The sequence below is a fragment of the Phoenix dactylifera genome, unplaced genomic scaffold (assembly GCF_009389715.1).
Source record: "Phoenix dactylifera cultivar Barhee BC4 unplaced genomic scaffold, palm_55x_up_171113_PBpolish2nd_filt_p 000097F, whole genome shotgun sequence".
NCBI classification, from domain to species: domain Eukaryota; kingdom Viridiplantae; phylum Streptophyta; class Magnoliopsida; order Arecales; family Arecaceae; genus Phoenix; species Phoenix dactylifera.
In genome coordinates, this window is record NW_024067681.1 from 1,344,566 (window position 1) to 1,357,566 (window position 13,001).

The following is a 13,001-nucleotide window of genomic DNA, read 5'->3' on the forward strand; positions in this document are numbered from 1 at the left end:
GTCTCATGAGAAAGATATAATCACAACCCAATCAGTATTATCCATACTTATTTTATTTATAAATATAGATAAAATTTTGTCAAATATAAAAATTTATATTTATATCTATTTTAAATAAATCCAGATAGAAATTAAATATTAAAAAGATAGATATAAATATGAATATAAGTTAAATAATTAAATTTTATAACTATAGAAACAAAAATATTATTAGGCAGATAATAGATTAAGTTAATAGCATATTAATATAATTATTTATTTTTTAAAAATTTATCAAGGTAGTTTTCTGTCAATATTAATATTTTTTATAAATATAGATATTAGCCTAATATTTAAATTTTTATTTATGTTTAAATAATTTTGAATTTAAAAATAAATTTGGATGACTATAGTACTTGTTCACCCTGAAGGTAGACCAAAAAGGAGAGGGAAGACAGTTATGTTTGCAACTTGGCTACGCTTCTTGGCGGGAAGGGTGGTCAAGGAAGCAAGCTTAGATTTGCCGACTTCCATTTGAAAAGTAGACCGTTAACTGAGTTGCTTGGGAGCGGCGCGGGAAGTGAGTGGTTGTGGAACGCAGAAGAGAGGTGAGTACCTGTTGAATGGCACTGATGTACGTTGAGGTTTGGACAAAGTACATTGATTTGGTTTTGACGATTAATGGCTCTAGACATGCCACGTGCTGTGTTTTTAATGGATAGAGGGTACTTACCGCATTGAAGAGCAGGTGCATTTAGCGGACCACGGAAAGACATCCCAGAAGCTAGATGAAGTACTTGCCGCATTATCACCAACGTGGTAGCACAGTTGGAACAGAGCTAAAATTATATCGAAGTGACCCAGATTTAAAATGTGTGGACGTCGATTAAATACGGAGACCGAATGCCCTCCATCTGGTTTGTCCGGTGAAGTCGCCATCTGATCTGCCGGTATTTAAATGGTGCTGGTGTGACGTCTTCACACGTGGAAGGGTCTGCCACGTTGGTGGAGCTCCCCTGCAGGTGGAGAGGATATGAGTAAAACTTGTTTATCCGTATCAAACATTTTTCAGAGGACAGGAGGCTCAGGTTGCTACATGGGTAAGTTCCTCCTCATCCCTTTTTTTTTTTTTTTTTTTTCAGAAAAAAAAATACTTGCCGCATTAAAGAGCTGGATGTGATACGAGTTATTAGTGCAATTAATACGGTAGGCTTCCGTGTAATCTTGGCCCCCATTCACTGCGAATGGGTTTCATCTACAGAACGTGTCCTTTGTTCGGCCCTAGCCGTGAGAGGTTCTGGGCGAACTTTTCACACCGGCTGGTGGTAAAGCAGGACTCTTTTAAAAGAATAAATGCTAACGACTGTTTCATTACTTTCTCGTGGTGACATTGGATTGGTTACTCTTTGAGCTAATCGAACCGAGTTGTACCAATTCTCTTGCGCCACGTTGGCATGGGTGACTGCATCACTCCATGTTATATAGCAACTCTTGATGAATAAATGAAACCCTTGCTAGAGGCATCCAATAGGTCATCCATGGTGCCCTTGAATAGGATAGAAAATCATGCTACTGTGAGCACTGATTTTCTATGATGCACAGACCGCACCATAGAGTGTTGTGTAGCTCTCGACGGCCACCATCAGAAAACGGACGACTATCAAACAAGATAGTCCACAGGTGCGTATCGTATCATATACATGATGCGCCGTCCATCTTCTGATGGTGACCATCAAGGGTTGCACAACAATTTATGTTGTAGCCTGTACACTGCTAAAGATCCTAGCTATACTATTGCTCCCTATTTTTTTGGAAGCTATAGGCACCCAATGGATAGGCTACTTGTGGGGATATGGTTAGGTTAGGCTATCTCTTAAATTTGTTGCATCGGATTATGTAGTGCTGATGAGTACTTAGACCTGGAGCTTTTTCGATGCTAGGTCCGGGTGACCAGCCATCTAGGCCAACTTTGGGATCATAAACCAACCCACATACATAGAGCATGTCATATGAAGTACATGCATCGATTATTTGCTTGCAAGCCATCTAATTAGTTCAAAATGGACAAGATAAGTGGTACTCTTTGTCTTCTTTTATCCCTATGCCAACTCAACCGACCTTGAGGGAGGGAGTAAACAAGGCCTCGCCGTTTGAGAGGACCCCACACCCTAAGGCTTCGCCGTTTGAGAACCCCGGCTGCAGCCGGCTTCCTCGGTTACTGGGTTACAGGTATTGAATGCCATCTCTGGGGTGGGGATGGTATTCGATACCGGTTGGTTTGTAGTCCTGAGCGAGGTTAGAGGAGTAATTTTTTCTTTAATTTGAGTGGGTTCTCTGCCGCCCTATATTCAGTCCTGGTATAGGGCGGCGGAGAACCTCAGATTTCCGCTCGGCTTTACAGATTTTTCTTTCGGTAGAACTCCGACATGTTTCCTAGGGTACCTCCGACACTAGCATCTTATTGTTGTAACCTCTCGAGGATTCATCTATCCCGACCAACATCTCCTCATCCTCATTGTTTGTTAACATATCATCCAAGGTGCCCTCGTTAGAGGAGGGCCTCAATTTTGTCTTTTAATTGAAGGAACTCCTCTGTATCGTGCCTATGGTCAATATGAAATAAACAATATTTGTCTAGGTCCCTTTTATTAGCATGGATCTTCATCCTTCAGGGCCAGTGTAATAATCGCAAGGTGGGCTCCTCGGTCGCCTGGCACTTCCCTCTTTTTGGCTCTATTTTCTCCTTAGCTCATCTTTTTTGTTATGGCTCTTATGCTTCTTGCCGCTTTTTCCTCTTGCTATCTTCCTCTAAGAAGCGATGTCATCTTGAGTGTTGGTGTATTTATCAGCTCGAGATAGCAGTTTTGTTAGGTTCTTGGGAGGCTTCTTTAGAGAAAAGCTAAAGTGGGAATTCTTTAGCATGTTCATAACTGCTACTATCATGATAGAATGGTCCAACTAATGAACTTCCAATGCTTCAATGTTGAAGTGATTGATGTAGTTACAAAGGGATTCGTTCTTCCTTTGCTTGAGGGTGAATAGGTTGGCCAAGGTCCTCTGGTGTTTTCTGTTGGTGATAAAACGACTAGTAAAAAAATGGCTAAATTGATTGAAGGAACCAATCAAGGTAGGTTGGAGGCTCGAGTATGAAAGTTGAGTAGCTTTCTTGAGGTTGGAGGCCCCCTTTCTTGTGTTACTTGATTGTTCATCGAGTCTGAGGTCCCATCGTAGAGCTCGAATTGAGGTATTTTGAACCTCTGTGGGAAGAGTTTCTTTATGATTTCTCTGATAAAGGGGGGCTCATTCGTCATCTCCAACTAATTGCTCGCTTTGGTGCTTTTTGCCTTCAATGCTTTGATTTTGTTGTTCATATCCTCAAACTTATAATCGAGGTCAGCCTCCACTGTGGATAGTCTTTTTGGTCAATGTGGTGAGGAGTCATCAAGATAGGAGTTGATCTTAGAGTAAGAGGTTGAATAATTGCATTTTCGACCTTGCGCAGGATTCTTTAGGCGGGGATGGTTGCTGCTCTATGCTAGACCTCTTTGTGGTTTGGTTGATTAGTTGATGGATTGATGTTTTGCTGTTGCAGGTTCTGCACCACTGCTGTGAGGGCTTATACCTGCTAGATGAGCAGGTTAGACTGCTCAATGCTGATAGTTTTTGAAGTCAATTAAGGAGACTGATATCTCTGAGGACTACATAGGAAGCTATCAGACTCCGACTGGATGTAGTGGGTGAACTCTTGGTGGTTATTTCTTCTAAGCTTCATGGCTTATTTTGCCTTATTTTTCATAGACGGTTCCAATCTATGGCTGCCAATCTTCGGACTACCGACATGGATCACCTCTATCGATTTGCAAAATAGCAACAAGTCCGAAAACTTGCTAGAGTAAGCTTTGGTCGAGCCCTTTGATGCTTAAGTCAGCGAGAGAGTTTTGATAATGGTACGGGAGAAGAGATGATTGAGAGTCTTAGTGTCATAGTGGCATTATGTGTCGTACCTTTTCATAGAGGGATCCCAGGTCTATATATAGCCATGGGATTCGAAATTTTTTAAGGGTCGTGTTGTAATGGACTAGAGCCATACGGTAACGGCCAAGGGACGTGCTATAATCATCCAAGATCGCATTGTAACTACCTTAAGATACGGTGTAGCTTGGAGCCATTATGGTAATCTTTAATTATTAACATGATGAAAGAAGTGTATTTCCACATAAAACGGGGAGTTGTTGCTCAAGTGAGAGGGCTTAGGTCGGTTTGGAATGGTTGCTGAGTTTATGATTGTTTGTCCGAGCTATAGAATTTTGAATCGAGCGATGCGTGACCTCAAAGGTCAGTCGTTTCTAGTATGCTCATTTCAGCTCTTAGATGAGTGGAGGTTGACTTGGTTTAACTATGCTGAGTGCTACATCAGCTTTGAGTTGTGTAAATCCGGTCATGCTACATCATGAAGCTCATTTTCCGTCACATTATAAGGTGATTTCAGATAACCTATATGGGAGAATATTTACAAGAAGATGGACATGGAGGAAAGGTTGAGAGAAGAAGGTTATGTTCCTAATACCAGCTGGGTGTTGTTTGACGAGGAACTTGAGAAAAATGAGAGGTTTGTGATACACAGCAAGAGGATAGAATTGGCATTTGGACTCATTAAGATATATGATGGGAACCCTATTAGATAAGCTTGCATTCAGGATCTATATAAGATAGATTATCGCTCAAGACTTGAATTAATTTCATAAGTTCAAAGGTAGCAACTGTTTTTGAAAGCATTACCAGGACAAGTCAAAAGGAAAATTACAGAGTGTACAAGTTATACAATCTAAAAACTCAACGTTGTCAATCAATCCTATCATGGTATATATCATCCCAACATGCAATATATTGTACTTTGGCATGCAAATTAGCAGCATCTTGCCATTTTGGAGAACAAAAGTCACTGAGTCATGATTCGATCATGAAATTATCTTAAACTCAGACTAAGAAAGGCAGAATCATGCAATGTAATGACAAAATTGTAGTTCTAGTTGCCATGGTGACCAATGGGACATAATGAGCCATAAAATTTATCTTAAACATTATTCAGTGTAAAAGTAGTTGATGCTGAATAATGCTCTTGAAGCAAAGCATATAGCTTCAAATAATGGATGACATTCTCTGCACCCACAGCTTCTACTACTCTTTCACAAGTTGATGAAGGCCAATTCCTTGACTCTCAACTTGTTGATCCTTGCAATATTTCATTTTGAATGTGCCTCCCCTAGCTCATTATGGTAGTTGGACAAATTTAGCAACACCACAGCATGGCTACTTGCACTATCTTCAGTTGCCTCCTCACTACCCTCCATATCTTCTGCCTCTCCTCCTCCTTGGATCTATTCATCGGCCCTTATCTCTACATTCATTCGCATCCCGGATGTTTGATGATATCTCGCTTTCCTTTTTTTTTTTTTTTTGCTGAAAAAAAGGGGTAGGGGGGAGGAAGGGACCAGCTCACCTCCGCGTAGCAGCCCTCACTGGGCCCCCGCCCCGTCAGGAGAATGTTCGATGCGGGTAGACTCCATTTTACTCATACCCTCCCCATCCAAAGATGAGTACGTCATATCTAGCACCACCAAGCTATAGGTGGAAGGAAAGCATAATCACCAACAAGCCATCCGGGCGTGGGGCATCTCGCTTTCCATTTTTCCTCTACACTTCAGATGCTAAAAATATTTTAGAAATTTTATCAAGATCCACAAGATGATCATACGTGTCTTTTGCTAAAGTTCATCTAACAGAGCCAAACAGATCAGTGACTGAAAAAAGATTGAAATACTTCAAAGGTAGGTGAGTCACTATCAAAAGGGGTAAATCCAAGGTCTTGGTGCTTTTTTCCCCTAATTTTTATTCGTGTATGTGATTCTGAAAAACAAGGTGGACCGTATTGCATGCTAAACACAGTGCACCATAAGAAAATCATTGGATGCCGAATGATCTTTTATCTCTATAATAGGATAATGCAACACTGATTGGGAGCTCTAACCTCTAAGTAAGGAGAAAATATATCCAACACCATGCGCACCACATCAGCAGGGCACCACAGAAACAAACTGAGTTAAGATGCGCAGAGCAGCAATCCAAGATAAACCGAGATATATAATTGGTGTGGTGAACTACCACATGGTCCAGGTATAATTTCTTCTAAATAAGAATGTACTAGAGGAGTTAATTATGTCCAAGCAAGTTCAACCATACCATTGGAAAAAACAAAAAAAATTTCTTTACGCATATCAATTGTACCAATCAATTTTAGATCTGTGCTAGCCGAAGCGCTTTGAGAGCTGCATGGTCGATAGGGCTGAAAATGGATCATATTTGTATCTATATTTTTTAACGGATACAAATATAGATATAGATATTAAATAAATATTAAAATTAATATTCATATTTATTCTAAACGAATACGGATACGAATTGGATATTAAATATATCCATATTTGTTATAAACGGATACAAATACGAAGCGGATATTAAACATATCCATATTTTTTTATTCGAATACGGATATAAATCAGATACTTTTTAGATATTAATGAAATTTGAGTAAAATTCAATGGTAAAAATTAGTAATAAAGATATAATTATAAATAAAAAATTTAATTAAAAAAATATAATTCTAAGAAGCATTTATTAATAATAAAAATTAATGATTTATAAAGATTATATCGCGCAAGGTTACTTCAGAATAGATGAAATGAAGAGAAAATAAGAGTGGAATAAACGAACGAGAGATTTGCGCCTTTAATGTGTGTAAGGTGATTTTAAAAATTTTATTCAAATTGGGCCTTTATATGCGGGTTGCTATCTTAAGTGATAATCATTTAATATATAATTTTCACTTAATTAATTTTTTGATTTAATTTAACTAATTTTTTTTATTTATTTTTGTTATACAGGTATTTGGATTTGAATTCGAACTCAAAAAAATTAGTTGTGTCTGTATTATATTTTAGAAAAAATTAAATTAATGATTTGAATTTGTATCTAACGAATTAAAAAAAGTAATATATGAATTCGATCCAAATCTGACATAGAAATAAATATGGTTTGGATATAAATATATAATCCGACTAAAAGCCGCGCTGCAGGGTTCAACAGTGAATTCGCGCCGAGGACGCTCCAGTGGAATTTTATCCTCCTCCCACACGATCGCCTTCTTTTCCCTCCACGTATGCCAAAGCTAGCGAGGGGAACCAGAAACCAGATGGCGCTTCTCTCTGCCAATCTCCTGGCCCCAAATATTACCCTACTCCCCTTCAATCCCCCCTCCTCCCACCTCCCAAGAAACCCTACCCTCCTCCCCAGCTCCCTTCAAAAGTCTCTTCCAAACCCCCCTTCTCACAACCGAACTGCCGTCGCCGCCTCTTCTTCCTCCTCCTCGTCCTCCCCAGCCGCCGCCGCCGCCGCCGCCGCCGCGGCTACTGACCTCCATCCCCCGGAGAAGAACATCAAGTCCCGGGAATCTCGATCCAGTCCGGATCCCCCTCGCGCCTTTTCAATTCCGATGTAAAATTTTATACCAATGCATCTAATTTCTTCCCACAAATTCCAGACTGGGAAGCGTTCGCGAGGCGAGTTTCCGGTGAATGGGATGGCTTCGGAGCCGAATTCACCGCTGACGGGAAGCCTGTCGAGCTCCCGGAGGCGGTCGTCCCCGAGGCCTTCCGGGAGTGGGGGGTCCAGCTCTTCGACTGGCAGACCCAGTGCCCGACCCTGGCCACCGATGCAGGTGACCCCGTCCTCTCCTACAAGCTCATCAAGCTGCTTCCGACCGTGGGATGCGAGGCCGACGCCGCCACGAGGCACAGCATCGAGGAGAGGGTCGCCGGGGGCACCGGCAATAAGGTTTCGGCTTTCGGCTATGACTCGAATGGTTGTTATGTTGCAGTATCGGCTTTGGAGGGTCGGAATGGGCGGAGATTCTTGGAATTGGAGCACTGCTTGGTGGATCCTGGGAATCGGGAAGCTAGGGTAAGGGTGATTCAGGTGGTTCGGGTGGATGAAGGGGAAATGAGGTTGGAGAGTTTAAGAGTGTTTTCAGAGCAGTGGTACGGGCCGTTCCAAAATGGCGAGCAGTTCGGTGGGTGTGCCATTCGGGAGTCGGGGTTCGCTTCGACGGCTGCAGTGGGGGAGTCTGAGGTTGCTGGAGTGTGGCAAGGAACAAGCGTTGCAGTTGCTAGATTTCAGAGTGAACAAACGGTGAGTTGCTTAAGTTTTGTGTAGATTTCAGTTTTCAGTTGGATATTGGAATTCATAGTTGTGCTTGCTTCCCATGTAGTAGAAAAATATTCTAATGTTGATTTCTTCAAAAATTTGTATCTTCGTTACTTTTGGAATGATACTTCTTGCCTGGAGCCAAGCCTGTTTCTGTTCTACATAAAGTGATCTGCTTCTGTTTCGGATTTTTTAGTTTCAGCTATATATGGTATTATAGGTTTTCTTTGTCCTGAATATTATGTTCTTTTTGAAATATCCGTTGGTTTTTCAATTATTTCTTAACAGTCAATCTTTTTGTGAGGATTGTTTTTTCTTATCCTTGATGGGCATAGAATCAATACTTTGTTGCTTCGAGTTTTTGTTGGGAATGATATGCGGATCTAAGTCATGAATGATGACTTCTGCTAGTATATCTTAGGGCTTCTTTCCTTGCTTGCCAGTAAAGGACCTAAACATAGATGCTATTCGACTGTCACTCTTACCAACAATCTTTCTTACTGATCGGATCTACATTGAAGGACCTGGAACCAGTACTTGCTGTACTTTGAGGACCCAAATTGTGTCATGTGCTTGGCAACCTCCTCTCTCTGCCACCGATCATTTGGATTGTCTCATATCATAGCTTGAATTTGGGCCTTCATGTCATTTGGATCCGATGTTTCATAGTCTTGTGGATCCTTGGAGTGATATGATGGTGGCTTCTTGCCTAATGATCAATCTCTGCTTATTTCTCTGCAATTCTTTTTTGCCTTTTCTAAAGTTATGAAGTTCGTCTTTATCAACTGCTGGACCTTTTATAGATGTCTTTTACATGTAGTTATATCAGGGTGATCACTAGCCAGATGTTGCTTCAATCTTGTTAGCCCTCCCTCCACTCTACATCATACCATTTGTGTTTTTAATGGTGCTAATTTGAAGTCATTACACCATGCTTCCACCCTATGTTCCCATATTTATTCATCTTTTTCCTTCTTGAATCCATTTTTGCAAGTTTGACGGATATCATAAACCACATTTTTTATCACTCTACATTGCATAAAGTCAATCAACACATTTTAACAAAAAACAAATTTTTATATATTTTTAGATAAATTAATAATTTATAATTTAATTTTATTTCATATATATGATAATTTATAAAATTATGTAAAAACTATGCACATTGTTGATCTAATAGATTGATTTTGATGACGACATAATATTTGAGTATGATACTAACGATTTTGTATTTTTGGAGTGGTTAATTTGTTATATAGGAAGCTCAATGAGTTCCTATATAAATTGGGTCTCTATACGTTCGTAAAGAGAGTGACTAGGTTAAGATACAAGTAGTTGGGAGAAGATACAATAGGTTGCAAGAAATTTCCTAAGGGCCAGTCCAACCATGGGTTAAGCATGATTGAACCGGGAAGTCATGACAAACAACCACAATGGGTTGGTCTGGGTCATCATGTTCAGAACATTGTTTAGACACTAAGAAATTCAAAGGTGGGGGCTGCAAAATGAAAATCTAAGCATCAAGGTTTTGTCTCCTAGGTGGAAAATACTTATAAACAAAAAACCATAGCATTTGGATACCACTTTCCTGTGCATCAAATAGTTCCAAATTAATGGAGGATGGAGAGCGTGAAAAGAGAGAAAGGGTAAGGATTGGTGCTAAGAGAGAGGAAGAGGAAGGACAAGGTGCTATCAGCTTTAGACATGGTGGAAAAAAGGATGGGAGTGTTGATTCATATGGAGAGATGGGTGGGTTGGTGATATTGGAATGGTGATGGAGGAAGATAGCATAGTAGCGAGGAGTGGTGGTAGAGAAATGGGCAAAACTTGCTTCTGGTGGTGGTGAAGGGCGAAGTAAAAGGTTAATAGAAAAAAAAGGGTTAAAGATTTATTTTTTGTTTTTTTGTTTTTTGTTAGTGTTTGTCGACAAAGTGGGGAAGGCTTGTTTGGTGAAGGGTCGAATGGGCAGCGATGAAGCTAGGGCAATGGGGCATGATGGAATTGGAAGAGAAGTGGCTAACACGCCAAGAGGTTTCTGATAATCAAATCCTATAGATTCAATTTCATCCACACTGAAATACAAAGAGGTATGAAGCTGTCGTGCTTTCCCAAACCTAGAAGAAGAAAATATGCTTGCCTAGATACTAATCTCAACTCTGTATTGATACCTAAAACATGTTTTTAGTCACTTGGTTGCATTTGGCGATGTTGCAGCGATGGTGAAGGTGGTGGTGGAGGTGATGGTGGTGGCGGCAGGTTTCAACGTGGATTGTGGCAATGGTGACGACTGAGGCATGGTGCTGATCATGGGCAGTTTTGGTTTTCAGAAAATCTGAAACCAGATTTTTCAGCTTTCAAAATTTCTAAAAACTTTTATTCAAAAGAAATCCATAAACCAAGAAAGAGTTTTCAGAAACTAAAAGTGGACACCAGGTTACCAAACATCATTCCTGTCTCGGTGCTATGTTTCTGGGGCAAAAAAAAAAAAAAAACTGAAAACTAGAAACTGCAACCATGTCAGACAGGTCCTAAGCTAAAGCAATTTTGTTATCTGACTCCAACAGTTTCGTCCATGTATATACATGTTCTATAAATTTTGTTTATTTTACAGGAATCCTAATAACTTTTGATGTTTTCTTTGGTCTGCATCTAACTTAAGCTTCACATTTCCAGGATATATTCCATGAACTTGTGGTGGATCGTCCAGGAAAGTCAATTAGAAATCAATTGGGCCTTGTATTACTTCCTAAACAGTTATGGTGTTATTTTAAACAAAATAAGGATGGTGAAACATGGGGGGAGGTTGGATGGTTGTTGAATCATGGTAATGCCATGACATCAAGATGTATTTTCCTCAAGGATGGAAGATTGCAGGCAAGTCTTTGAGTAATTCTTCAGTCATTTACTATTCTTTTTTCCTTCTATGCACACTGAAATGCCAAGAAGTCATCAACTTTAAGGAACTCTACGTGTTTTAATTCACAACTTCAGAATGTGGAGAAGATTGTAGTCCACACATGGAAAGGGATTCATTTTCCATCTAAATAAATTCGGTTTGCTTGAACTGGGTATAATACTTTAGGCAAATTGAAGGAATTTCTCTAATGAATGAGTTCTGAATCAATTTATGACTTTAGGAGAAATTAACCAGCTGTTTTATGAAAGTTGACAGAGGTAGAGAAGGCATGTTTAACTTTCAAATTGATACTGTGTTGTATGATCGTTATTAATTGCTCTCTGTAATACAGATATGGCAAAATTTTTATAAACCAATTACTCTTTCTTATCTTTCAAGTAACAAGTGCCTTCTTTCTATGGCTTTCTGTTCACAGGAGATAGCAATTGGACAAGAAATTGCAGTTTTAATGGGCATATAATTCGGCATTCAATAAAGTCTGTTCTTCAAACCTTTTATTTATACTTTTATATCTGTATCTGAACCACATTCACTTATCCAAGTTGTACATAAAGTGGGGCTAAATACAATTATCTAGATTTTAGTTCACTTTGTGGCAAAATTGGAACAAAAACCACTCAATTCTCAATTTCTAGAATATGTTGACAATTAGGGCAGTTGCTGCTTGATGTTCTTACCTTGGAGGCAAAATTGGAGTAGGCCTGTTGCATCTAACGAGCAGGATTGCATGGATAGTTCATTCAACTTGGAGTGGAACAGTAAGACCACCTCATTTCTCTATGTTCTAAGAAATCCATGCCTCTAGATTGCCAGCCCTCCTGTTCTTTGTGTGCCTGAGACTTGTTCATAATAGTTTGTGCTGCTGTTTTCTATACATAGATTTTAAAGAGTTCTGTTCTTCGTAGCATGTGCAACACATGAGAAACATGGATCGCTGTGGTTCTTACCATCCTTTCTTGGTGCTTTTACTAGATGTTGGCCATGTTGCTAACCCTTGTGGGACATTAGTCCTATACATGCACAAAGATTTTACGAACTTTTGTTTTTGTTCTCATTACATAGCTTGAAATATTTTTCATACTCTGAAATGCACTGAAGATATATTGGATTTTAGTAAATCCTTACGTGTTTATTTTTATTTGACATGTGGATATGGATAAAATTAAATAAATTAGGTACCAAAAATTTGAATACGAAAATGAAAACAAATTGGAGAATATAAACTTTTCAACATAACATTGCTTAGGTAATGGAGAGAAAGAACTATTTCTGTAAATTACCATTTTGTATTGCAATTACAAGGCATCATCATGATAAAAAAATATTCAATCATATCATAAATAATTGTTAAATGCTATGAACCTTTTGCAACAATTTTTAAAACTATAGCTATACAACACAATCTTTTTCAGCAGTTACAAGGTACCATCACCACATAAAAAAAATTGGCAATAACTATAGATAATCATTGCAATATTATAGACCTTGATGATGAATTTTAAAACTGTTACTATAGAGTATAATTTTTTTCATAGCGATCATAAGGTGCTATCATTTTTTTTAGTAGCAGTGCCGACGAACAGCTGTAACATAATATCTTTGGAGACATTTCTTTAAATCATTACTTGAGAATATTTATGGTAATGGATTTTGCCAAGTGTTATTAAAATTTCGTGGCTATAGAGTTTGTTGGTTATAATGCATATGACTCTAAATAGAGTGGAACAGAGAAAAATGATTCTTGTAGTCAGCCCCAACCAACTTGAGATTAAAACTTAGTTGAGTTGAGTTTAATTATTATTGGATAAATATTATTTTATATTTATTTATTTTAAATTAGTACAAT

General features: G+C 38.9%; 1 protein-coding gene across 3 annotated transcripts; it reads left to right on the plus strand.

Moving 5' to 3' along the window:
• The first annotated feature begins 7,175 nt into the window (after positions 1-7,175).
• LOC103704941 lies at positions 7,176-12,080 on the plus strand. Of its 3 annotated transcripts, none has more exons than XM_039116513.1 (5): positions 7,176-7,496; positions 7,577-8,223; positions 10,912-11,112; positions 11,571-11,631; positions 11,808-12,080. In XM_039116513.1, the coding sequence occupies exons 1-4, from the start codon at positions 7,196-7,198 to the stop codon at positions 11,613-11,615; spliced, it is 1,194 nt and encodes a 397-aa protein (XP_038972441.1). In that variant the 5' UTR covers positions 7,176-7,195; the 3' UTR covers positions 11,616-11,631; positions 11,808-12,080. The 3 variants fall into 3 exon arrangements, with proteins under 3 accessions (XP_038972441.1, XP_038972442.1, XP_008786692.2); XM_039116514.1 differs by having other exon boundaries at positions 11,813-12,080; XM_008788470.3 differs by having other exon boundaries at positions 11,571-12,024.
• Positions 12,081-13,001: the final 921 nt, after the last annotated feature.

What these genes read in the sequence shown, in the direction of transcription:
- LOC103704941 (XM_039116513.1), top strand. Translation starts at nt 7,196, where the DNA reads ATGCCAAAGCTAGCGAGGGGAACCAGAAACCAGATGGCGCTTCTCTCT. An exon ending in GATTTCAGAGTGAACAAACG is followed by an intron (nt 8,224 to 10,911) that starts GTGAGTTGCTTA and finishes TCACATTTCCAG; the next exon opens with GATATATTCCATGAACTTGT. An exon ending in TCAAGGATGGAAGATTGCAG is followed by an intron (nt 11,113 to 11,570) that starts GCAAGTCTTTGA and finishes TTCTGTTCACAG; the next exon opens with GAGATAGCAATTGGACAAGA.